Source organism: Melospiza melodia, chromosome 6, assembly GCF_035770615.1.
Source record: "Melospiza melodia melodia isolate bMelMel2 chromosome 6, bMelMel2.pri, whole genome shotgun sequence".
In the NCBI taxonomy this organism is placed as follows: Eukaryota; Metazoa; Chordata; class Aves; order Passeriformes; family Passerellidae; genus Melospiza; species Melospiza melodia.
The window spans coordinates 54,010,469-54,033,721 of record NC_086199.1 but is presented as its reverse complement, the minus strand read 5'-3'; the positions used below and the strand labels follow the sequence as shown (position 1 = coordinate 54,033,721).

Here is a 23,253-nt window from a genome sequence, read left to right as displayed (position 1 = left end):
GGATTGTGCAGCGGGATTTGCAGGCCAGAGAATTAACAAATCTTGTTTAGCTTTCAATTTCACAATCCCTGTCACAGTGCACTTTTGCTGGCTGGAACTTCCAGAAGCCAAAACCTGGCATCAGGAACTGCAATCACTGGCCTGGGAAGTCACATAAGCCCAACTCTCTAAGGATCATTTTCTCTTTTTTTTTTTTTTGGTTTTTTTTTTTTTGTGGGTTTTTTTTTTTGTTTTTTTTGTTTTTGTTTTTTTTTTTTTTTTTTTTGTTTTTTTTTTGTAGTGGGAATTCTGGTAGAAACAGTAGAAACAGCTGAAATGCATGACTTAAAATTTTTGGCTACTTAATTATTTAATCAATTTTGCCTGACTCCACCTGGCCATTAGACCCTGTTTTTGGGGAAGCTGTAGCAAAGCACCACACTCCTCCTTTCAGGCTGCATGAGGCCCTTCCCAAGCAAGGGAAGATGCAGTGCCTCTTTTTGTGTCCCAGCTTCCCGGATCCTGGGACAGATCTATCAAGTGAAGCTGCTTTGATCAATCCAAATTCCCTTTTTGGAAGTGATCCAGGGCAGTACTCTACACTTGGCCTCCAGATCGATCAATTCTTGCTCTTTTCCTCTGCCCATGGATTAATGTCTCACTTTGTCCTTCACCAAGGGACTCTGCAGCAGCTCCTGTAGAAATGTGCTCAACGTGAGAGGAATTTGAAGCAGCTTCTCCAAATTTAGTACGAACCCAGCTCCACACCACGAGCATCCTGTTGATAGATATGGACGGGACTGCAGCCTGAGTTTTGGGGCTTCCACATCCCTTTCTGACAAGGAAACACCTGCAGCAAGGGGAGGAGTTCCTGAACTGCACCCCAGCAGGAGCTGACCTGGAGCATTCAACATCCAAAGGCTGCACTGGAAAAGCTCCTGGTGCAGACTGGATTGTCTCAGAAAATCACAGGTGGCTTCAAGTCTGCATTTGCAAAGCCAAACCAGCATTTGGGAGTGCTCCCTGAGCTTCACCTGGTGATTTCCCCTGACTCCTGCTCCTCCTTCCTTGGGTAAAAGTAAAAAAAAAAAAAAAAAAAAAAAAAAAAAAGCAACCCAGTTTGATTGATTCTTGCTATTGAAAATCTATTTAAATCAAAAATCAACAGCCAGCAGCAGATTGGACAGCCATGGGTGTCTCATGACAGAATTTCTCCACTCCATTGCAGCCTTCTCCAGGAGGTGAGGCAATCCATGAACAGCAACTAGCATTAATCATCAGCACCACTAAAGAATCCAAAAAAGGCTGCTGGGATTTTCTTCCAGCAGTGCATCAAGCACCAGATTCCCAGAGAAGTTCAGGGTTGGAATGGTAAAATCTGGACAGCAAGGCAGGACCTTCCTGCTGGCAGGACTGAGAGGAGCAAAGCCTTGGGAACAACCCACCCTGCCAGGAACAAGAGCAGAACAGCTTTAAAGGGATGGAAAAGTTTATTTGATGTAACCCATATCTGTGTGTGCAAGAGCAGCCAGTGCCCCGATGCCACCAGCATTCCCAAAATCCAGGAGCAGCCACAAACCCTGCAGCCCTCTGGTGTTTTTAGCAGAAGTAACAAGCACATAAAACAAACGCCTGATGCTGATATTTTTCAAAAGAAAATGAAAAAAAAATATTCCATGCAAATGGTTCAAAAAGTTTATTGAATATTTAATTTACAAAAATCATATCCCTATGAGGTGTTCTAAAATTGGATAAAATAAACTGCATATAAAACCCAACCCTAGTAATGCAAATACAACACAGATATGAGACCATGGAAAGGAGAAAAAAATAGTAATAATCATGACACACATGTGACATTCATGAAGGATTGTCCCAACCATCCAAGAATGGGTTCAACACGATGCCTTCTCCCTTGACACTGTACAATTCACCATTTTGTACAGGCCTTCCATATTCCATTGGTCCAAACTGAGATCTGATAAGAAGTCTTTGCCTTCTCTCTTGGCTTCTACACCAGATTTGACATTTTCCTTTTGATCAGAAGGTGGAAACAGACAGTACAGACACTGAACATGTGCACTATTGGATGCAACTTGCTATCTTTGGTAGGGACCCTAAATCTGCAGTGGTCAGCTTTCTACAGTGACAGGAATTTCAGTTTTGGCAAGAAAAACCCCAAAAACCAAACCAAGGTTTCATTGTGTTGTTTAGTAGAACAGTACTGGCAGTTTCTCTTGAACATACAAAAAAAAAAAAGTCTCTTGGTCTGGTTTAAAATGGGGATAATTTACATGGGTTTCCAATCCAATCATTAACATTCCTTGACTTGAAAATGGTTCCATAAAATGTCACTACTGCACAGCAGGCCCTTCCTTCCTTCCTTGTGTGAGCAGGGATGCACTGCACACAGAACACAACTGCAATCCCACCCCTCCTGCCTTTTCCTCCCATTTAAAGCAATGGGAATATTCCTGCAGATCTGGATGCCAGTTTCCTTCTGAACAAGCAGGAATCTCTTTGGGCGACTTAACACTTGCACAGTAACTTTTCCAAGTTTTCCCTCTGGGAAAAGAGGAGGGTGAAGCAAAAACAAAAGGGTGAAGGAATTTGGGACAATCAGTGCTAGAGAGTTTGCAGCCCTCCTCTGGGATAACATGAGCAGGAGGAGCAGGACCAAGAAAAAATAATTAACGAAGAAGAAAAAAAAATTAATTTAAGAGCCAAAGAAACTCCACTTTAAAGGAGAAGGAAAAAGTACCAGACTGTTTCCTTCATAACATTAATATTCCATAAATATTGGGCAGTATTTGATTAACTGCAATTGTAAAACATTTTCTTCATTTTTTTCAAGCACTATCTGGAAAAGAAAACAAAAAAGGAGAGAAAAAAAGAAAAGGAAAAAAAAGAAAAGGAAAAAAAGGAAAATAAGAAAATCACCAACTCTGCACCTCCCCAGTCCTCTCCACTTGGTGGAAATGCAAACAGCCTGCATAGCCATGACCTTCTCAGCTGCAAACGCTTCGTGGAAGACTAACTAGACTCGAACACTTGACTAAATCTGCTCACTTAGGAGTAAAACATGCAATATTACAGCAGACAGCTACCTGTCCTCCAAAAGGCTTGGCTGATTTGGCAGAGAAGAAACATTCCCAGATGAAAATAAATCCCAAGAGCCTCGGTGAAAGACAGAGCAGTTACAATATATTAGCGATTTCTGTGGCCTAAGTGTTTTAAAAAGCATCAGCAAAGTATTAAATATAAAAGCCATATGCATATACCCCCTCCATCCTCGGGAAAGCCTCGTGGTGTGTCTGTAGTGTGAGCAGTGGTGTGTGGGCTGGGGAATTAAGGCATGAGCAGCAGCAGGGGTGCCTACTGCCGGAGCTCCACGTAGTTGGCGGGGAAGAGGCCGTAGCGGCCCTTGCAGACGCCGCGCCACCAGCCGTCGTCGATCATCTCGATGTTGGTGATGATGTCGTCGGGGTCGAAGGAGATCTCGTCGTCACCCGCTGCAGGGAGAGCCCAACGGGGTCAGCACCCACCCTGCCAAGGGCTCACCAAGCCCCAGCACTGGGCTGGAAGAGCCTTTTGGAAATTGCCACCAGCCCCACAAACAGCGCACGGTAATTTGCAACGCGCGCCCGGAAATTTGCAATCTGTGCTCTTGTTAAACCCCCAAATCCCTGACTTTTCATTTGCAACCACAAGAGACATAGAAAGGCAAAGGAAAAATCCAGATTTATCTCATGCAGAGCAGAGTTTTCAAAGCCAAAGGGTGAAAACAAGAGGTTTGCTCACCAGCTTGGTAATCATAAAGGGCTATGGCTGTGATCCCGAGTTCATTTTCATACTCATCATATGTGTTTTCTTCTGAAGAGAGGAGGAGAGGGGAGAACAATTAAAACATGAAGTACATTTCCACCCTCAGTTTTTTTCTGTGGTGCTGCTCCTTCAGTTGCACTGCTAACCCACACAGGAAGCAGGCAACAGCCCATGCTAGGTTTCAGCAGTGCTGACATTCCTTCTGCATGGACTTACTCCCTCCATCACACACAACTGAAGCATGAAAAGAAGCATTTACAGGAGACACTGAGTATGGGACTACATAAAACCAATCAGCCCTGTACTGCTTCTGTAAAATGTGACAGGACAGCTGAGCTCACGATCACTGTGTAAGACAATAATTAATACAAGTGGTGGTATGCTGGGGGGGCAGAAAGGGGCCTGCTTAAAATTCCCAGGTTTTTGTACCAGAGCAGTTTCATCCTTCACAGCTCATTTATTAACTGGAAGAGGCGAGAAAAAAAACAGGAATTCAAAAGAATCTTACTCTTGCAGCTTCAGAGATCCCTACTCCACTCCCTCACAGGAACAGAACCCAACACTTCAATATCAAACTCCAAGAATTGTTGATTGGATTTTTTTCCTGGTGCAGCACGTTTAATCTCTAGCTCAGTGCTTTCTTCTCATGTTGAGCTACATTCCGCAGGGTGGGAATGGTTACCCCTGAATTTCTTTTTGAACTGAGACCCTGGAGAGCACTGTAATTACTCCAACATCATCTCACAAAAGTTAACTAACTTCAACACCTTGCTGCAGCCATTTATTAATTTCCTAATTAAAGTTTGCTGGTGGGGAATGTAGAAAGTCTCACTGGACTGAGAGTTCAGCAAACCAGGACAGCGTGCTATCAGCACAGCTGCTCATTAAGCTCTTGCACATGGAAACAATCCCTCTCCAAAGGGTTTGCTGTGAGACACAAACCTGCTTGGTAGTGGTCTGCTGCTCCTGCCACCTCATAGACAGTCTCAGGCTCGTACTCTGCCTCCCTCTGGCTCACTGCCTCCTGGTATTCGGGCTGTGCCGCTTTGTAGCCAGCCTCTGGCTCCTGGGCAGCAGGGTAGGAGGGGCTGGAGCTCTTGTAGGCTGACCCTGCCTCGTAGGAAACTGCATCCTGCAGGGAGACAGGGGAGCTCTGTCAGGGCTTTGTGAGGAGATCACAGGATCAGGATCCTTTTGATCAGGATCAAAGCCCACATCCCAAAGGAATCCCAGCAAACCTCATAGACCGGGCTGGAGGGCGCCTTCTGCTCTGCCACCTGCACCACAGGAGAGGGTGGTGGGGTCTGCTTCTTGGCTTTGGCTTGCTCCTAAACCCAGGAGAAAGGAAAACTTCAGTGCAGCTCAGCCACTGATGAGGGGACCAAGAAACAACCCTTCAGAACGAAGGACAGGCAATACATCCTGCAATGAACCGCTCAAGGTCACAGGACTGGGCTGAGAAATGCAGCACAGCAGAAGGAAAAAAAGGGAAGAAACAAAACCCCCATGGCACATATGCATGTCTGTGTTTAAAAACAGCCCCAGAGTTGTCTGGCCCATCTCCAGAGGAACTGCAGGGCTTTGGTGCTCAGTGTATTCATTCTGCTCATCAGCTGGCTGGGCCTCGTGTCCCATTTCAGGCTGAGTTTAAAGAACCTGAAGCCCACACGTGTTCTGGGGACACAACTGATGAACGGCCTTTGGTGAGAAATGGCTGTGAAGCTCTGGCAGGTCTGCAAAACATCCTGCCAAGGCAAAGGACTGAACAGCTCAGACAAAAGTGGGCTCTGTACAGTGACAGTCAGGATTCCAATGTTCAGAGGAATTAAGAAATGTGGTAGAAATAAAAGCAGTACTGCTTTTGTGTTCTGAGACACAAAGAACATGGATCTGTTCTGGCACTCAAGTGCTTCATGCTTCTCTCAAGTGCCATCCCACCAGTGAATCACAGGGCAATTGCACAATCATTGGAAAGCCACTCATTAGAGAGGCAGGACATGGAAATGCAAGAAATCCTGTGTTGCTAATGTGACACAAAACAAGGTAACTATTTCACAGGTAACTTCCATTTTGCCTCTCTTTACCACAGGTGAAAAGCAAACCATGAATCCAGGGCCAAACTGTCTTTTTCATTGAAAAAAAGGAGGAGAGGATGTGTGCAATGGGAATCTGTGCACTCCAGTAGTTTAGGCCCATCAAGCTCTAACACCCCAGAGGATTCTCAGGAGATGGCAGTACAGAGATGTAGTGGTAGGACTCTCGCAAAAAATTCTTCCTCTCCTTTGCTTGTCACAGCTCAAAAAAAATATATACCCAACAAAGAAAGCAAAGTGTGTCTTGAGAGCAGAGCCAGCTTTGAAGACAATTCAAAGCTCAGTGCTGTGCTTTCTGGGAAAAGTCTCTCCTGATGCAAACCCTCCCTCACTTTTAAATCCTAGAGATGAAAAGATAAAAAGGCACCAACAAAGTGAGTATTAGAAGTCAAACCTAAGTTTGGGGACAAATTAAGCAGCATCAATCCATTAATGATAGCAAGTGTGGCAACAGTTTGACTAATTTGTCCTAGGAAATGGGTCTGCAGTCCAGATTATAGTTTAGGATAGACACAATGTAATTGCCATAAAACATTTAAATTGCATGGCTCCCCTCAGGCTGGGTTTTGTTCCATAGTGAAATGCTCCATGTGAAAGAGCATCCTGCCTCTTTTTGCAAGGCAGCAGAGCACAGTGAAATCATGAGGCAGCACTGACTCAACCCAGGCATCAAAGAAGAGCTCCCTGAGCACTCTTTGCCTGTGTGACATTTGTGAAAAGCAAACCAGAACAAGGATTGCCACCAACCAGGGCTCTGGAAGGAATGCAGTCCATATGTACACTCCCATTGTGGGAGGCTGTATGCCCACATATGCTCTGGAAGTGAAGAAGTTCAGTGACAGAAATAAAGTTCACTCCAGTCAGAGCCCATCCCTGCCCTTGGCACTCTCTGTGGATGCTGTGGATCACATCTCTGCCCTTCTCCTGCTCTGCTTGGGAGCAAGGGGCAGTGCCAGCAGAGCCATTTCAGCTCCCCTCAACCTCATCCCCCTCTCTTTGTGTCTGCAGAATCCCACAATTAACCGTGGCGATGTTCAGGCTGTAAGAACATTAATCATCTGGTTACAGGGAAATCTAAATACCAGCTTTGGGGGAAAAAAACTTCAAATGTGTCCAGGCAACAGAATCTTTGATGAAGCACAAGAAAAATCCAGCAAAATGGCTTGGATTTAACCCACACTCACAGCAAAAATACCAGCAGAGAAATAACATAATTACTGAGATAACAAAGTAATTAAACAAAAAAAAAACAAAGCAATTAAGGTCCCTTCCAATCCAAACCATTCCATGACCTCTTCCTCTCCCAGCTTTTCTCCAGCACAGTAAAGAAACCCCAGGAGTGTTTGGGGAAGGTACTAGAAGTCCACGTGGAGGACAGGCAGCATGAGAATGATGCACAGAGGATGAGCTCCCATTCAGCTCGTGACACATTTCTGCAGTGAACATATGCTCACACTGCACAGCGTGGGACCAGAAGGGAAAATAGGTGATAGGCTGAGAGAAAAGGGGGAAACAAGGAAAAATAAAAAATTTAAAAAAGCAATCTCTTTAGAGGAAGAGAGCCTACCAGGCAGTCTTTTGTACTCTTAAAACAAATTAATTGCATCAAGCCTTAGTCTCCTGTAACACAAACTAATACAAACAAATATGCAAATTCCATAAGGCAGATAAGATACAGATTCTGGCTAAACATGTCCTGGAATTATCTTGCTTATGAATAACACAAAAATCATGAAGCTTTAATTCCCTAACTAAGATTCAATTGACATTTGGAAGATTATCTTCTCCTGATTTCCTGGCTGTGTGTTATACCACCTCCATCTCCCAAAACACTGATCCCAAAGGAACAGCATCACCAGCTTTCACATGCAGGGCATTTTGGGGACCCCAGAGCTCTCCTCTCATGAGCTCCTCTGTGCCCAAAGGGAATGTGGGACTGCCAAAAGGCAGAAGGACAGGAGGAAAAGGCCAGGCTGGAGTCAGACACAGCTGAAGCACAGGCACAAACACACACCTGGAGCTTTAAAGGCCAGCTGGGAAGAAGGAGCCTTTTCTCAAAGATTCCCTTCTCTCCCAGCACTGCACTGAAAGCAGGCTGCTCCAATGGGATTTGAATGTTACTGACCTCCAGTTTCCTCCGAGCCTCCTCCTGCTCCTGCTTCTCCCTGGCCATTCTCTGGGCTCTCTCAGCCTCCGCCTTCCTTCGGTCCTCCTGCTCCTTCTCCTTGGCCAGGTTCTCAAAGTTAGCTCGGATGCTGCTTGTCTTATTGGCAACTGTAACAGGGGAAAGAACTCAAGTCAAATCATGGTTCTATAAAAAGTAGCCTGGAATGAGTTTTTGCTACAAATTTCTGCTTTTCAGCCCTCTGAGTTTATAGTTCAGTCAGGAAAGTCCTTCTATCCCTCTTTCTTCCTCTCCCTTCCCAGCTCAAACTTCTTGCACATTTCATTTCTCCTCCAAAAATCCTCTGTAATGCTTCTCCCTCCTCTCCTTCATGGTACAGGCCCCACCATTACCCTACACAATTATTCTTCCTTATTCTCACGCTTTTTATTCTCCCTTCCTTAACTCTGATGAGCCTCAAGAGAAAAAAACAAACTGGAACAAAGCAAAACCACCTCTAATGGAAGTAGGAGAATATCTGAGGCGCTAAAGAGCTGCAAATACAGCAGTTCTCTCTGGATGACCTTTACTCAGCACTGCTACATCAATAATCCAGACATAATCACCTCCAAAGAAAGGATTTGGGGCCAATGCCTTACCAGCTTCTACTGGCTTGGTCTTCTGATAAGTTGATGATGGTTTCTCAATATCTTCAAAAGTTGCTGCATTCTATCAGTAAGGACAAAAAGGATACATGTAAAAACCCCCACAAATTCATGAGGATATTCACACAGCCTCAACCTGAGATATTTAACTGTGGTACTGTCCCTAAGGCTTTTAGGAGAACATCAAAACCAAATCAGGAAGGATCAAAACTTTACAAACAGAATAATCCTTTCTGTAAGTCAAGCTGGAAAGAATTAATCTTAAGGGGCAGTTCTGAACACATCAAAATCCTATTAATTAAAAATAAAAAAGTTTATGAGTGACTCATCAGAACTAAAAAGAAGGCAATAAAAATACATTGTGTAGCTGTTGCTGATCTAATCCACATAAGCTGGCATCAGCTCTGTGTGTATAAATTTGCTTCTTAAAGGCTTAGAAAAGCACAAAACTCTGCCCTTAGACTGGAGAAGTGTCCAGAAATAGAGAGCTGAGCAATGCAGATCCAAGCAGGCTGTTCTGCCTCATGGTCAGAAGTCATGGCTCTTTGAAGCAACTTACCTTGTCCATCCGATCCTTCTGGACACCATACTTTCCTCCAAATCCTTTGGAATAATCTGAAAGCAGGAGAAAAAAGGTCAGAGCAGGGAGTTGGGTGTCCCTCCCCCCTTGCTGCCAAATGCAAAAGCCACCTCAGGTGCAAAGAGCCATTTCAGCCTCATGCAGAGCCACAGTGACAGCCACCAGAGAAAACGCAACTTGGCCATGATGCAGAGAGACACAGAAGCCCAGGAGCCCTCAGGAAGAGCAGCAAAGACAGCCTGTGGGCCACATGCAGTCCCTGAGTGAACACAGAGCTGAGGATAGAACAGGTATCAAGCAAGGAGTAAGGGAGGAGCCCTCCTGATGCATCACTTCTGTAACACAGCCTTTGACAGCACCAATTCTGAGCCCTCTGCAGGGACCAGGGAGCCTCAGCCATTTTGCTTTGCTCAAAGGAGTCTTCAGTGACCACAGAGGTGTTTTGGTTTTGGCTTTTCTTCCCTCTTTGTGAATGGCAAGAAAATGTAACAATTTTCTCTTTCCAGTGGTTTTGGTTGAGATACTCAGCTGGTGAACATTAAAGCCATTGGTGGCAACTCCTGCTCTACACACAGAAAGGGGAAATTACACAGGCCAGCTTTAGCTGCCTAAGCAACTCACCAGCAGAGGTGGCTGTGCTAGCCCATACCAGCCCTGAGCTGCACACTCTTCCTCCCAGCTGCTGCTGCCCTCAGCACTTGTCACACTCCCAAATTCACTCCCAGTGACACTGATAAAAACAACAAACAAACCCAGACAGGAGGGGGTTTCTGCTCTCATGGGAACGTCTGAGGAGCACCAGAGCAGCACAACAGCAGCAGCAAGAGTGTGTGACTGGAAAAAGCCCTCTTTGTGGTGTGTGTGAGCTGTAGGAATGTGTCCTTACACTACCCATGTTTCCTATCCATCCCTGGAATCCATTCCTTCTCCTCTCAGCCCCCAAACCATTGGCTCTCCCTGCCAGCCATTGCAGTGCTTGCACTGGGGCTCTGAAAGTCTGAATATGTGTCACTAGAGCACAGGGAAATGCCAGCTATCAATGAGCAACCTCATTTTCTTCAGCTTTGGAGGTATTTTCAGCCAGAATAAATATACTACACTTACATTTTCCCGCTCCAGACTCCTCACTTTAAGATAATGGAAAACCAGGAATTCATGGGTTGCACCCCAACTATTTCACAATGAATAAACAGATCATTATAACAGCATTTGCTCACCCAAGAACAAACATTCCCTACTTCTTTCAAAGACTACAATCATTTTTAAATGATCTTGCCACAGCCCATTTCTTGTTAATGGTTACGTGCATGGTTGTTATCTGAATATTTTTCCACGAATTTACCCAGGCAAAACTTTATGTTTAGTCTATAAATCTGATTTCATTAACACCATACTAACAATAATGTCATTATTCCCCTGCATGTACAGCTATAACTAATTGAGGACTTTGCAGAGCTGTTGACTAAACACTGAGTGTTTCTTGAATACAGGCTTGCTTGAGGTAATATTTTAAGGGTAGAATAAAGAAAAGAGCTGGATCATGGAAGAACAGAAGCGCAATAGTGTGTCTGCACATTCCTGGCATTGATCTACTCAGAGAACTATTTCAGACTGTGTGAGAAGTGGCTGCACTGGTAAGAAAGTAACAAGTGAAAACGATGCCTTGTTGAGATTCATGCTTGGCTAGTTTCTCCTTGTAATCAAACCCCACAGCAGATGGGTCCTGCCTTTCTGTCTGTACACCAAATTTCCCTCCGAAACCACTCTTATAGTCTGAAAAAGCCACACGGGATACGTTAAAACCAAGGCAGGGAAACAAAGTTCAGTCAGAGACACTCAAAATAATTTTTGCAATAATTTCAATTATCAGCAATTTTGGATGGTGAAATCAAGACACTTCTGCAAAAGTAAATTGAAAAAAGTCTCAACTTGAGGTGATTTATCAGATATAAGAACACCATTCTGAAGTCACAGAAAAAAAGCATTTCTCAACATTTTTCATCCATACTGCATAATGCACTTGCACTTGATCAAAGGTATGAACACAGGTACACAGGTAATTTGTTCATCCAAACAAAACAACAACAGATACAAGAGAACAAACAAAAAAACCACCAAAACAGTACAAGAGAATCAAATGAGCTTCCCTCATCAGGGTGGTTAACATTTGTACAGAGAGCTGACTTTTAAAGAGGTGTGAAGATGGGCCCCACAGAGACCACCCTCCAGATACTCCTTAAAGGAAAGAGGAATGTTCCTGCTGCCACACAGCTTGAGGGAGAAAAGGTTTCAGCTAAGAGCTGATCATTCCCTACTGCTGCCTAGGGAGCAGCCATCTACATCTATATATATAATTATTTATATAAATATATATATGTACTATAAAATGAGGGATGGCACAGAAAAAAAGAGATTCAGGTAATCCTCTCACAACAAATCTGCTGGAGCACCCAACAGAACAATATTAATTTCATCACTTAAAAAAATATTTATTTCATTAAGTCAAGAGCAGTGACAGGCAGAGGGCTGAGGAGCAATAGCTGCATTTTACAGGAAGTTGGATTTTTACTGTGAACCAAATATTTCACAGGAACAGGTAGCCCACAGGCCACAAAAATGATCAGCAATTGATTTTAGACTCCTCCTGCATGGAAATAGGGATACACACAACAGAATTCAGAAGGGAAAATTTATTTGCGGAAAGGAATTCCTAACCTGTGGTTTGCACAGCTCAACTGAAAAAAAAAAGAAAATAATCCACCACACTTGCAGGACCATAAAGGGAAAATTTAGTCCTGAGCCTGGACTTTGAGGGGCTGGGTGTCAGCTGTGCCAAAGCTGCTCTGCAGCACCCAGTTCACCCAACAACAGCAAAACCGGACACAGGAAAGGAGCCCCATGTCAGCTCCTGTGGGGCTGCGCCCAAAGACACCAGGGCAGGGCTCACACAGGCAACAGGAGGTCAAAATGAGGGCAGGCAGCAAGAACAGAAGGGGCTGAGGTACCTTTCTGGGACTCGTGCAGCTGCACCTTCTCCTGGTGGTCCCAGCCAAGGGCACACTTGTCTTGTCTGTCTGTCTGCACGCCAAACTTGCCTCCAAAGCCCTTTACATAATCTGTGAAGTTTTCAGAAAACATTATTGCAATTCGTAGCTGCAAATGGCATTTAGTAAAAAAGCCCAGGAATATGTTAGGGGATAAACTGCCCTGTTAATAATACATTCACTTATTTAAAGGTATCCAAAATATGCACACACATGGGGTAAACACACATTTACCACAAAAACAAACCGCAAACAAACTGAAAACTCCCACCCAAAAAAAACTCCAAAGTATTTTTCCCAGGTTTAAAAGGATCAGAGCTACTATTTTTAAAGAAGATGATAAAAACCTTTCTGTGATTCATGTTTTTCCGTTTTGCCTTGATATTCAAAGCCAACAGCACTTTTATCCACTTTGTCCTTGTCAACACCGTATTTACCTCCAAAGCCCTTGGAATAATCTAGAGATAAGAGGGAAGAGTTTTGTTTGTAAGTGTTCAGCAACAAAACCATCACCTTGAGAAACTGTGATAATCAGGGCTGCTAGCACTGCACTGTGTTTTAAAAGAAGCACTGACACCCACAGCTAAACTTGATTTCAGACACTGAAGTCAGAAATCCTTCAGAACACATTCTCCAGGATGGAAAATAAAACAGCATTTTGCTGGGCAACGCCAGCAGTTCAGGTGCCTGACTCCTTGGTAAAATTCTGAAGACACTTATGGGGAAGTGAACTTCAAAACCCACATCAGCAACAGCCTGGATGCTTTTAAACACCCCCTGCTCCTTGTCAGTGTTTCTAGCGTTCAAACATTTCTTTGGGACAAACAGAAAACAGATGGTAGAAGTGTCACCATTTTTCCATAAAATGGTCAATTTTTGATTAGATATGTATAGAAACTTAAGCAGCAACACAACATTCATTCTAAACACTGTTAAGTGTTTTAATCCACAAACAGTTGATTCTTTTAGAAGCACTTCTCTGTGGTGATTAGGCTGCTCACAGTCTGGCTACTTTGATTTACAGCTTTTCAATAGGAGCTGTAAAAAACCCCCAGACAAACTTGTGTGCCCTAGACCATCCCTTAAAACCAGGCAGATTTTTTTGGCCTTTTTTTCCCCAGAAGCTGAGGTTTTCAGCAACATAAATTTTACCCAGCATTACCTTTCAGCAGGTTAGGAGTGCAAGAGGTGTAAAACACGAGTATTCTACAACATGGGCTATGGGCAGTGCCTACAGCACTAGGGAAGGAGCCTGCTAACACATGTTATTATTCACTATTCACCCTTCTGGGAGTCGTGTTTCTCAGTTTTCCCCTGGTAATCAAACCCCACTGCACTCTTGTCCACTCTGTCAGCCTGTACTCCGTATTTTCCACCAAAACCACTTGAGTAGTCTGCATTGAGAGTAAAGCACAATAAAAACAGCATGAAAGCAACTTATCATGGATACAGCATAGCCTAGCAATTGAGGGGAAAAACAAGTTATTTCAGAACTCAAGCATTATGAGGGCTTTAGCACATAAAATTCAGTTTAATTTTAAACATAAGATAAGCAATAGTCCTACAGCTTATGATGGTTCCCTTTAATTTTTTCCCTATTTCCAACAGGGTGCAATACAGCAAAGAACAACTCCCAGTCTTCCTGACATGCCCCTGAACCTCACTTCAGAAAGAAAAATTAGACTCCTGACTCCACTATTTCTGTGTCTTAAAACCTCATCAACTTATGAAACTGCTAGGAAATTCATTTTTTCCTCCTCTGTTCCACCAAACCCACTATTTGATTCATTGGGAATGTCATGCAGAGGTCCCACTAAAGGAGGTACTTCCCCCACAGTGAAAGAATCTACTCTGTTTTTTATAGAAGACGTGCCCACCGAGGTGACACCTCCCCACTTTACCTTTTTGGGAGGGATGCTTCTCAGTTTTGCCCTGATATTCAAACCCAACAGCTGACTGGAAGAGAAATAAAATGACAACTGTCACAGTGTTAGGCATTAGGAGAAAAACTGCATGCACCTCAGTTGACACAGAGTACAGTAAGTTCCTGTGTCTCTCCATACTGCTCTGACCTTCTGGATTGGGAACACAAATACCTCTTTAACTTATGGGCCATATTCATTTCCAGGCAATTCAGTGCATGTGTTCATGGCCAGGGTTTTGCCCTCCCTTGCCAAGGCAAATTGTGCCAGCAGCACACTCCAGCCTGGCCTTGCCAGGTCCAGCAACTCAGTATGACAGAAATCCAGCATTTCCATGCAGGGATTGTTACACAGTCTTGGAACAAGATATCCTGGCCAGTAGCTCATGCTGTGATACAGGACAAACCATCCCCAAACATTCTACAGTGTTCACACTGACCTTGTCAAAGAACACAAAAAAGTATATTTTAACATCTCTTTTAGGGTTTCTTTTCAATTCATCTCAATTTCCCATGAGGGCTTTTTTCTACTCTGCTTAAAACAGCAATTTATCTCCCTAACAGTCAGTGTTAGCTTCTGCTAAACTTCAAAAAGAGCAGGAAGAGCAGCCCCCACCAGCATCCTAAGGCACTGGAATTCTGCAGTTTTATGTACAAAAGGAAAAAAACCAACCATTGTGGGCAGCTGCAGGAGGAGATGAAATCACTCACCTGGTCAACTCTGTCGGTTTGTACTCCAAACTTGCCACCAAACCCTTTCACTGAATCCACTTGGGAGCAATGCTTAGAGAGTTTGGATTGGTATTCATGTCCAACAGCTGACTGGAAGAAATTGGTGCAGTTCAGAGAGCAGTTCTACACAGTCCTGTGTGTCAGACAAAACACTGCACCAAGCAACTGGAGGGTGAGTTTTGTTACCAACATGCACCACTGCCACTCCTCCTGCTGAAACCAACTTCCCTGGAAATTCCTGCTCACTTGGGAAGTCTCCACAAGGATGCTGCCATGCTACCAATCCAGCCTAGGCAAGGGAAGTGACTGCATTTTATGGGAACTATTTTATGCCCTGCATTTGCACTTCAAAAGCACAGGAATGAAAACAAGACAGGTACAGAGGGAGTCTTGATGGTGTTCATGCAGAATTTGAAGTGAGTTTCAGGTGAAACACACAGCCTTGTGTTTATTCAGGGATCTGTTTTAGCTGACAGGGGACTGCAACAAATACAACAATATTTTTGCACAACAATACAAATACAACCAGAGCCAGCTGCTATTTGTTTAGGGAGGCACCCAATTCTCCTGCATAAATCACAATTAGGCATCCTCCTCACATGCAAAATGGTGTTGAACATGAGGAGATGCATCCACACCTGTGCCAAAGGCATCCAGCCCTGCATCCTGACCCCGGAAGCTGAGCTGAACAGAGGCTGAGCTCCATCCATCCCACTGGCAGGACACAGGGATATGAAATTACACACCTGGAAGTGCCTCCACACAGCCCTTGCTAGTGTTACACTGACCTAGTGCTGGGGAGCCCTTCCAGCTCCTGCAATTGATGCTGGAGCCTCACACCTCGAGTAAAAATGTTTTTTCCTTGCCCAGTGCCAACACTGGCAACTGGCCAGAGCGACCTGCAACTCACCAGTAACCCAACACTGCATCATCTGTGCCAGGCAGCTGGGCCAAGGTGAATTAATTTGAGGACACAAGGTGTCTGCACACCTTGGATTTTACAGTGTTTGCTCTTTTTCTTCCACACAGGGGCAGGAGGCAACATTCCCAGCAGGTTGGGAAGCAAAGGATGAAGTCATTGCCAGGTAACAGATCAAGGATGGCAATACCAGGACACTACTTTAGCTCAAAAGCATTAAAAAAGCTCCCTTCTTTTCCTGACTGAAACAACCACACTCCTGTCCATTTTTCAGGTGTTCTGTAGTACAGTAGCTGTGAAATATGTCAGAAAAGGCTCCCACCTCCCTTTTTTCTTCTCATTACATTTATGAAAAATATGAAGCTCTGAAAATTTTAGGTTTTATGTGGTTTTACCTGATCTCCCTTTTGTTACACCAACTGAGGTATAAGTGTGGTGTTTTCTTGGTGGTACCAGGACTTCCTGCATTTCACCAAATACCAAACATTACAACAAAACCCCCCTTAGAAAAATACACTTTTTGGTAATCTGTATTTCAGAGTCAAACACCCTCATAACTTTTCTGTACGTTTTACACCAGCTCAGGAGGTATGGCACACAGAGTGATGGAAATGTTCATTTTAACTCAGAACCAAGGTTTTGCCCTAAATGCAGCAAAACCCTGCAGCATGACAATGCTACAGCAACCCTGATTGAATGGCCAAGCTTTAAAGCCAAGCTTTAGGAGCAGCACACCTGCACAGATACCTGCAAAGGAGACATCTCAGCCACAAGGCTTCAGAACTACAGTTACAAGGGAGAAAGATTCATTACAAACAGAAATTGTGAACACCTCCTGCCACCAGCATCACTCACATGGGCATGACCAGCATGTTTTTCCCCACGATTAATTCTGGCCTACGGGAAACACTGCTGACTTTTGTTCCTTTTCCATTCTCCCACAGACACAGGTGAGGGATAAACTGCTGACACTAGAGAGCAGCAGCAGAACAGGCCTGAATCTGCTCAGCAATTCCTTTTCTCAGATTCAAAGGTTGGCCTGCTGAGAACTGGACAGCAATTAACTCTGGAATATGAGAATCCAGCAAAAATTTAAGGCTGTCAAGTTACCAAGAATACAGAAAACAAAGTAAGAAAACTTTCTGATTTAGAAATGTTTTGATTCTTATTCTAGCAGAGCTCATGAAAGAAAGCAGCCAGAAGTTGATATGCCTATTTATCACATGACTAAAGGAGTTATACTAAGAATTAGAATTTCACAGTGTAACATAAGCAGCCATCAACTCCTTACATAAAAAACTACCATCTGTTTGAAGTACAGTATTTTAAATACTTGCATTCTTTGTCACTGTTCACAGTTTGTTCACAAGAGCTGCACTCTGATTTTAATGCAGCAGCACATCCTTTTTTCATTTTTTTGGCAGTCTCTATCTATATGCATAGAAGAGCTGGCCCAGCATCCAAATAAAAAGATCATACTGGATTTATTAATACACCAAGCCCTTTGTTCATTTAGAAACATAAATTTAAAAACTTGAATCCCGACTCCAGGGGAATCATCTCCAGACCTGGCATCAATCAAAACCACGTGGGGCCAGTGCACAGCCCAGAGCAAAGCTGGGACAAGCTCAGCTCACACAGAGAGTGCTGCTGGCCAGGCTTCTCCTTTCCCTGCTCCCTCCATCCCAAGGAAGCCCCATCCCCATCCACACTTACTTTATCCATGCGATCCTGTTCCACGCCAAACTTCCCCCCGTAGCCATGGGAAGCTTTTGGTCCTGTTTGCAGCTCCCTCTCTTTGAGGTTCTGGTGCTCTTGGAATACATTCTCCCTCAGCTGATGAATACTTTAAAAGACAACAAAGCAGCAACTTTTACTAAGGAGGTTTCAGCAAGCAACTTCAAAAAGATGCAAAAATATAAAGCTGATAAAACTGTCATCTTAATGAGAAGCTGGATCACTTGGATTTTTCAAGCCCTTCCCATTTTTTCAGTATATGAAACATTTCCTCATATTCTGAGACATTGGATTTGTCCCACTGCAAAATGTTGTTTAAAAAAAGAAAAGAAACTGCTGGTTTTAAGAAGAATGTGGAAGGGAATTTTGCTATTTTAGCAATCGTTTACCTAGAACTGGTTTGAGCCTGAAACATATTTTTTTTTTCCTTGTGTCCTAATTTAAATTCTTCCCAATTCTTCTACTTTCTATCTGGATGGCAACTTTTCAGAACAGGCATCATCTCTTATCACACAGTCCCTGTAGTATCAGGGCTAATTCTAACGCAGCATTCTAGACAGCACTGTACTGCAAAATAAAGATGTAAGGAAACTTGCACCTCCTCTTCCCAAGGTGATCCCTTAAAATGTACAGAATTGAACTGAGGGCAGTGCAGGCTATAAAAAGAAGAGTAACCCAAGGTGTAATCTGCACTTTAAGCACTTCCCACATGAGTTTTGAACTTCCTCAGGTGTAATTCAGCCAGCAGGAATTCCCACTGCCCTCAGAATAGAGCAGAGCAACACTGATCCCTGAAGTAACCAGAGTTCAGTCTCCTCTGTTTGCAACATCACACATTTCCTAAAACTGCTTTAAAGTTCTGTCCTAGACACTTTCTGTAAGAAATACAGGATTCAGAAGAGATGCATCATTTCTGTTTCACATATGCCTCTGTGATGCACTTATTTCCTTTTCCATCAGAGAGCTCAGTTTGTTACTTTGCAAGGGTTTTTATGAGTTTGGTTGTAGCAGTTTTCTAATCAAAGCGTAAGAATTAAGGGACAAAACGTTTCCTTAAAGTATCAAAATGAAACTGCTCAGATCCCTCAGCTTCTCCCCTGGCACTACTTGCTCTTGCACCAAAACAGCACAAAAAACCCTTTTTCAGATACAGAGGCAGGAAAAACCACATTTCCAGTGACAAAGAAAGATTTAAGGGTCCCTGCACCATACTTCTGCTATAATTTCAGCTCTGAAGACAGACAGATTTGAAAGACCAGCCATCCAGCAAACAATCAATCTTCTGCAGGGACTCTTGTTTTAATTATGAAGACACAAGTCACTGAGATCACATTAAAAGTTGCCAGGGACTATGCCTGTTAATACACTTCACAAGAAATGCTTTACTTGATGTGCTCCTGGTGGCCGGACCCATTGACGGTTTTGGCTCCCCAGCGCTGCTCCTTCTCACTCACATCGTTCTGTGAAGGACACACACCCAGAGAGAGTTAAAAACCCAAAGCAATCACCAGGCACACACACCTCAGAGCTCACAGCAAAAGCTTCCAGCAGTCACTGAGGCCACATGTGCTGGAACAGCAGCTTCACCTCCCCTCCACTCCAGGCAGTTTATTTGGCCAAGCCACGTCCCCCACCCCAGAGCTCCTCTGGAACTGTCCCAGAACAAGTTCCTGGTGGATCAGCAAACCCCAAAGCCATACCACAAAGTCTGGATCTGTCTCCCAGTCATCAGCTCCATCATCCTGGCTGACAGTCACGGTGTGGCCTGCAGTAGCCTTCCACATCTGCAACACCAGCAGGAGAAGCAGGGTCACTCACCTGCCAGCTCGTGTGATTCCTGCAGGAGCTGACACAGGAGATGCAATCCAAAATTCCCAATAAGGCATGCTATTTAACCACATGACCAACAGCTGTGCTTGCAGTGAAAACAGGTTTGACCACTGGAGCTCAGGCTGTCTTCTCAAGCTGCCTTACAAACCTGTTTACCTCTCCCATTTGCACTGTAAAAAGATTAGGAGCAATTGCTGTTTCAAGAGAACAAAGTCACCTTTCTTTGCTCAAATTAATGTGTGCCTTTGGTGCAGCCACTGCACTCAAAGACTTCTGCTCACACAGGTTTCCAAGCCAACATGCACTTCCAAAGACTGCTGCTAATTCTGGATCCTGTGCCTACAATTAAGGTGTAGGAATAGGTGATTTATTTTCCCCCCCAGGCGTTACAAGTGATGAGCACAACATTGTTCTTCACCTGCATTACACCTGCACAACCTCCTCTGCCATGCAGGGAGTTCCAGCAGGGTGAGAGAAATCCCAACAACTCTAAGAATTTGCACACAACTCCAACAACAACAGAGAACAGGAGCTCTGCTCCTTGGTAATCCCCAGTGAGACACGGTGCTCACAAACCCAGCACCTTGTCTGGCTTCCAGGGGAAACAGAGGGCGACTGCAGGAAGCAAGATTCATAAAAAAAGCAAACAATGACTTCTAGAAACGACACCCAGCACTTTCAAGAGGTTAATGATTTGGGGCCTCTCAGTTTCTGGAAACTTTATTCCCCCAGAGTATCAAGTTGGATGCTTTTAATTAACAGTTCAGCTAGTTAGCAGAATTCCTGATCTTCCTGGTGCTACTGGCTGGATTTTACACCCTTTATTCTACATAAATCAAAACAAATACATTCTAGAAAGCAAAAGTGAAACATCAAACTACAAGCTGCCTGTTCTCCCAGCTTTTTCAGAATACACTTCAGAGAAATTATTTTATTTTTTCTTTGCTATTCAACTAGAGTTCAGTTTTTTAACATACCAGCATTCTGTCTGCTTACCTTTATCCTTCTAATTAAAAACAGATTACAAAGATAATTATCATAGGCTATTTAATTCACACAAGCATAATTCAGTGGGTGGGATGAAAAGTCACTTCCTCTTAAATGCATAACTAATAATCCCTGGGTAAAGTCCACAGCTTATTCTGTCAGGCTCATTCTGCAGCCTGGCAGAACGAGCTGATGAGCCACTTTCATGGAGCATTTCAGAAATTTCAGGACTGGTAATGTGAGTGAGAGCAGCCAGAAAACTGACAGTCAAACATCAGGGTAGCAAATGCTGGAGTAGCCGGGAAGGAGGGTGTAAAAGCAGAGCAGGTGACATATTAACAGTATTAGCACATTTCCCTTCATGTTTTTTCAGGTCTTCCATCTCCAATTCCTCTGCCAGTTAAGGAACTAACCTTTATAATAGTACCTCATATCCAAAAGGCTTCTGAGACTATGAGTTTATAACCCAGCACAGGTGGTTTAATGTCATCCTTAAAATACTCTGTCTAAAGCCTTCTCTCACATGATTGTGTCTGATTGTCCTACTCTTTCCTACTAAAATCCATCTCTCACCAAAAAACCCCCAAAAGCCTTGGAAAGCAGAACCCAACCAGCTCAATAATGAAATTCAACACGGGTCCAAGTTATTTCTAACTTCTCCTAAGGGGGATGTTCCATATCCATCCTTATGTGCTCCACCACGCTGTGAAGGATGTTTAGGAATGGAATTCAAGTGATGAGAGCTGACTCGGGTGCTGTGTATGATGAATTTCTATTTGCTTTGTGCCAAACACAACTTTTTTTCCCCTCAAGTACTCGTTTCTTATGCTCACTTCATGGATGTATTTTGTTCATTCAGCTGTGCTTGGACATGTCAAAGAACAAAAGCTGCATCCTTCAGTCTAGGTTTCACTGCTTCCTCCTCAAGCTCTCACAAACAATAGCGCAGGGAAGAAGGATTTCACATGCACCCCCGTGCAAAATCCAGCACCCACCACGATTCTCTGCAAATCATGCCCACAAAAGACAACATTTTCCAATGCTCCACAGCTCAGCCCCGCACTCTGTGAATTTCGCAGAGCAAAGCGGTGGAATTCACTCTGTGGATTCCACAAGGAGCAGAGCAGCCCCAGCGGCCGGGGCTCCCAGCCCGCAGCCAGAGGAATCAGCCCGGTTTCCGCCTGCTATTCCAGCACCGATTCCAGAGCAGAACGAGGAGAAACACGATCTATTCATGACTCACTGGCTCACGTGGTCATGATTCCTGAAGGAAGGAGCGAACGCTACGGTTCGAACACAAACCCAAGCTAAATATATATGCCTGGGATGTATGCGCTGGCCGGCGCTGCTATGACTAATCAGGCACACATCATCCTACCCAGCACCTTCAGCGGCAGCCTGGGCACCTCCCCGCTGCCCGGGCCTAGGGACGGGCTCGGGGCAGCAGCGCCCAGGGGAGCCGGGAGATGTGAGGGGAGCCGGGAGCAGCTCCCAGGCCGGCCGGGCCCCACGGCCTGAGCCTGGCACCGCGGCCGGGGGCTCTGCCCTGCGCTGTGGGAAGATCCAGCCTCTTGTCCTCAAGTTCCCAGCTTTGGAGTTTAAATATTTATTTTTTTTTAAAGAAAAAAAAGGACACGGAGCCGCGACGCCCCCCGGCTCTGCCTTGCGCTGCCCGGCCGTGCCCGCAGCTCCCGGCCCGGCTGCCCTTCGGCCCCGCCGCGCTTACTCTGCCTCTGCCGCCGCCTCCTCCTCCTCGGCGCTGGCTCCCCGCCGGTGCTTCCCGGGCTGGCGGCGGCTGCTGCTGCTGCAATTTCCGCTTCTCCCGAGCTCCCACTTCCTCTTCCCGGCTCCAGGTGGGAGCGGGACGGGCTCCGCTCCGCCCCGCCGGGAGGGGCCCACTGTCCCCGGGAACGCCGCCTCCCCCGCGGCCTGCGAGCCGCCCCGACCATCATAAAGGCTTATTTCTATCATAAATGCTTATTTCTGGAGCTGCTCCGTCCCCCCTTTCAAAAAATGCAGCATCAGTAGTTTTAAAATGGCCACAGGGGAGTTGCTGGTGCAGTTGAGAACATCCTTCTTTGTTTTTTAGCACTCACTTTTGCACCGTCATGTTTTGGAAGTCGCGTCTACTTCATCCCCAGGGGTTTTCATCGCTTTTTACCAGCGGGCAAAAGGTTCCCCCGTGGCCGGGATCCGATCCAAATGAAACGGATGCCAAAATGGGAACTGCGGGGGTTTAAAACACTGTGGAATGGGGTGATGGTTTGTTTGCATCTTCTAAAGGAGGGGAAGACCCCAAGGAACGCTGTTTCTACAGATAAACACACAAATTCAAGCTGTAATAGAGGGCAAGATGATAAAAAATCCAGGTGAACACAAGAACAACTTAATTCTGAATGTAGCCAGTTCATGCCATAAATAGGTCCGTTACTTTTTCCTGGATTACATGCAGTGTGATTTATCCCAAAAACTGGATACAGTATATTTGAAAAGGGCTGAATTTATTCTAAAAGCTCTGTCTGCTAGAGGAGAACACACGTACAGAGAACTTCAATCCTTTAGGGATTACTTCTGTCTCTTCTGTGTCTTTTTGGAGTCTTCACCTGTCCCTCCATGTACAGGTAGAAATACCAGCCACATTTACGTATCACTTTTCACCCATCTATTCCAACATCTCCTGTAAAATCAAAAGGTACTGCCACCTCAGGTAACTACAATTGCCCTTTCCCTCCCAAGTCCCCTACTATTAACAAACAATGAAATTAACAAAATGTAGAGTAACTTGTGCACCAAAGCTATAACCCTGACAGTGGGAAGTGAAAAACTTTCCTTTTAAA

The 23,253-nt window shown here is 44.6% G+C and overlaps 1 protein-coding gene across 4 annotated transcripts; it reads right to left on the bottom strand.

Moving 5' to 3' along the window:
* Window positions 1-1,660: 1,660 nt before the first annotated feature.
* Window positions 1,661-22,277, bottom strand: CTTN (cortactin). 4 transcript variants are annotated; one of them, XM_063158204.1, is made up of 17 exons: window positions 22,143-22,277; window positions 19,300-19,383; window positions 18,986-19,059; window positions 17,579-17,708; window positions 14,923-15,033; window positions 14,192-14,246; window positions 13,574-13,684; window positions 12,638-12,748; window positions 12,252-12,362; window positions 10,909-11,019; window positions 9,226-9,281; window positions 8,661-8,730; window positions 8,023-8,171; window positions 5,043-5,132; window positions 4,747-4,936; window positions 3,781-3,852; window positions 1,661-3,491 (listed from the first exon to the last, which is right to left on the bottom strand). In XM_063158204.1, the coding sequence occupies exons 2-17, from the start codon at window positions 19,381-19,383 to the stop codon at window positions 3,355-3,357; spliced, it is 1,662 nt and encodes a 553-aa protein (XP_063014274.1). In that variant the 5' UTR covers window positions 22,143-22,277; the 3' UTR covers window positions 1,661-3,354. The 4 variants fall into 4 exon arrangements, with proteins under 4 accessions (XP_063014274.1, XP_063014275.1, XP_063014276.1 ...); XM_063158205.1 differs by lacking the exon at window positions 10,909-11,019; XM_063158206.1 differs by lacking the exon at window positions 13,574-13,684.
* Between the last annotated feature and the right edge of the window lie 976 nt (window positions 22,278-23,253).

Coding starts and splice junctions, on each gene's coding strand:
- CTTN (XM_063158204.1), bottom strand. CDS start 19,383: ATGTGGAAGGCTACTGCAGGCCACACCGTGACTGTCAGCCAGGATGAT. Junction 11,020..12,251: donor GCTGCACGAGTCCCAGAAAG/GTACCTCAGCCC, acceptor TGGCTTTTTCAG/ACTATAAGAGTGGTTTCGGA. Junction 8,172..8,660: donor GACCAAGCCAGTAGAAGCTG/GTAAGGCATTGG, acceptor CCCCTGTTACAG/TTGCCAATAAGACAAGCAGC.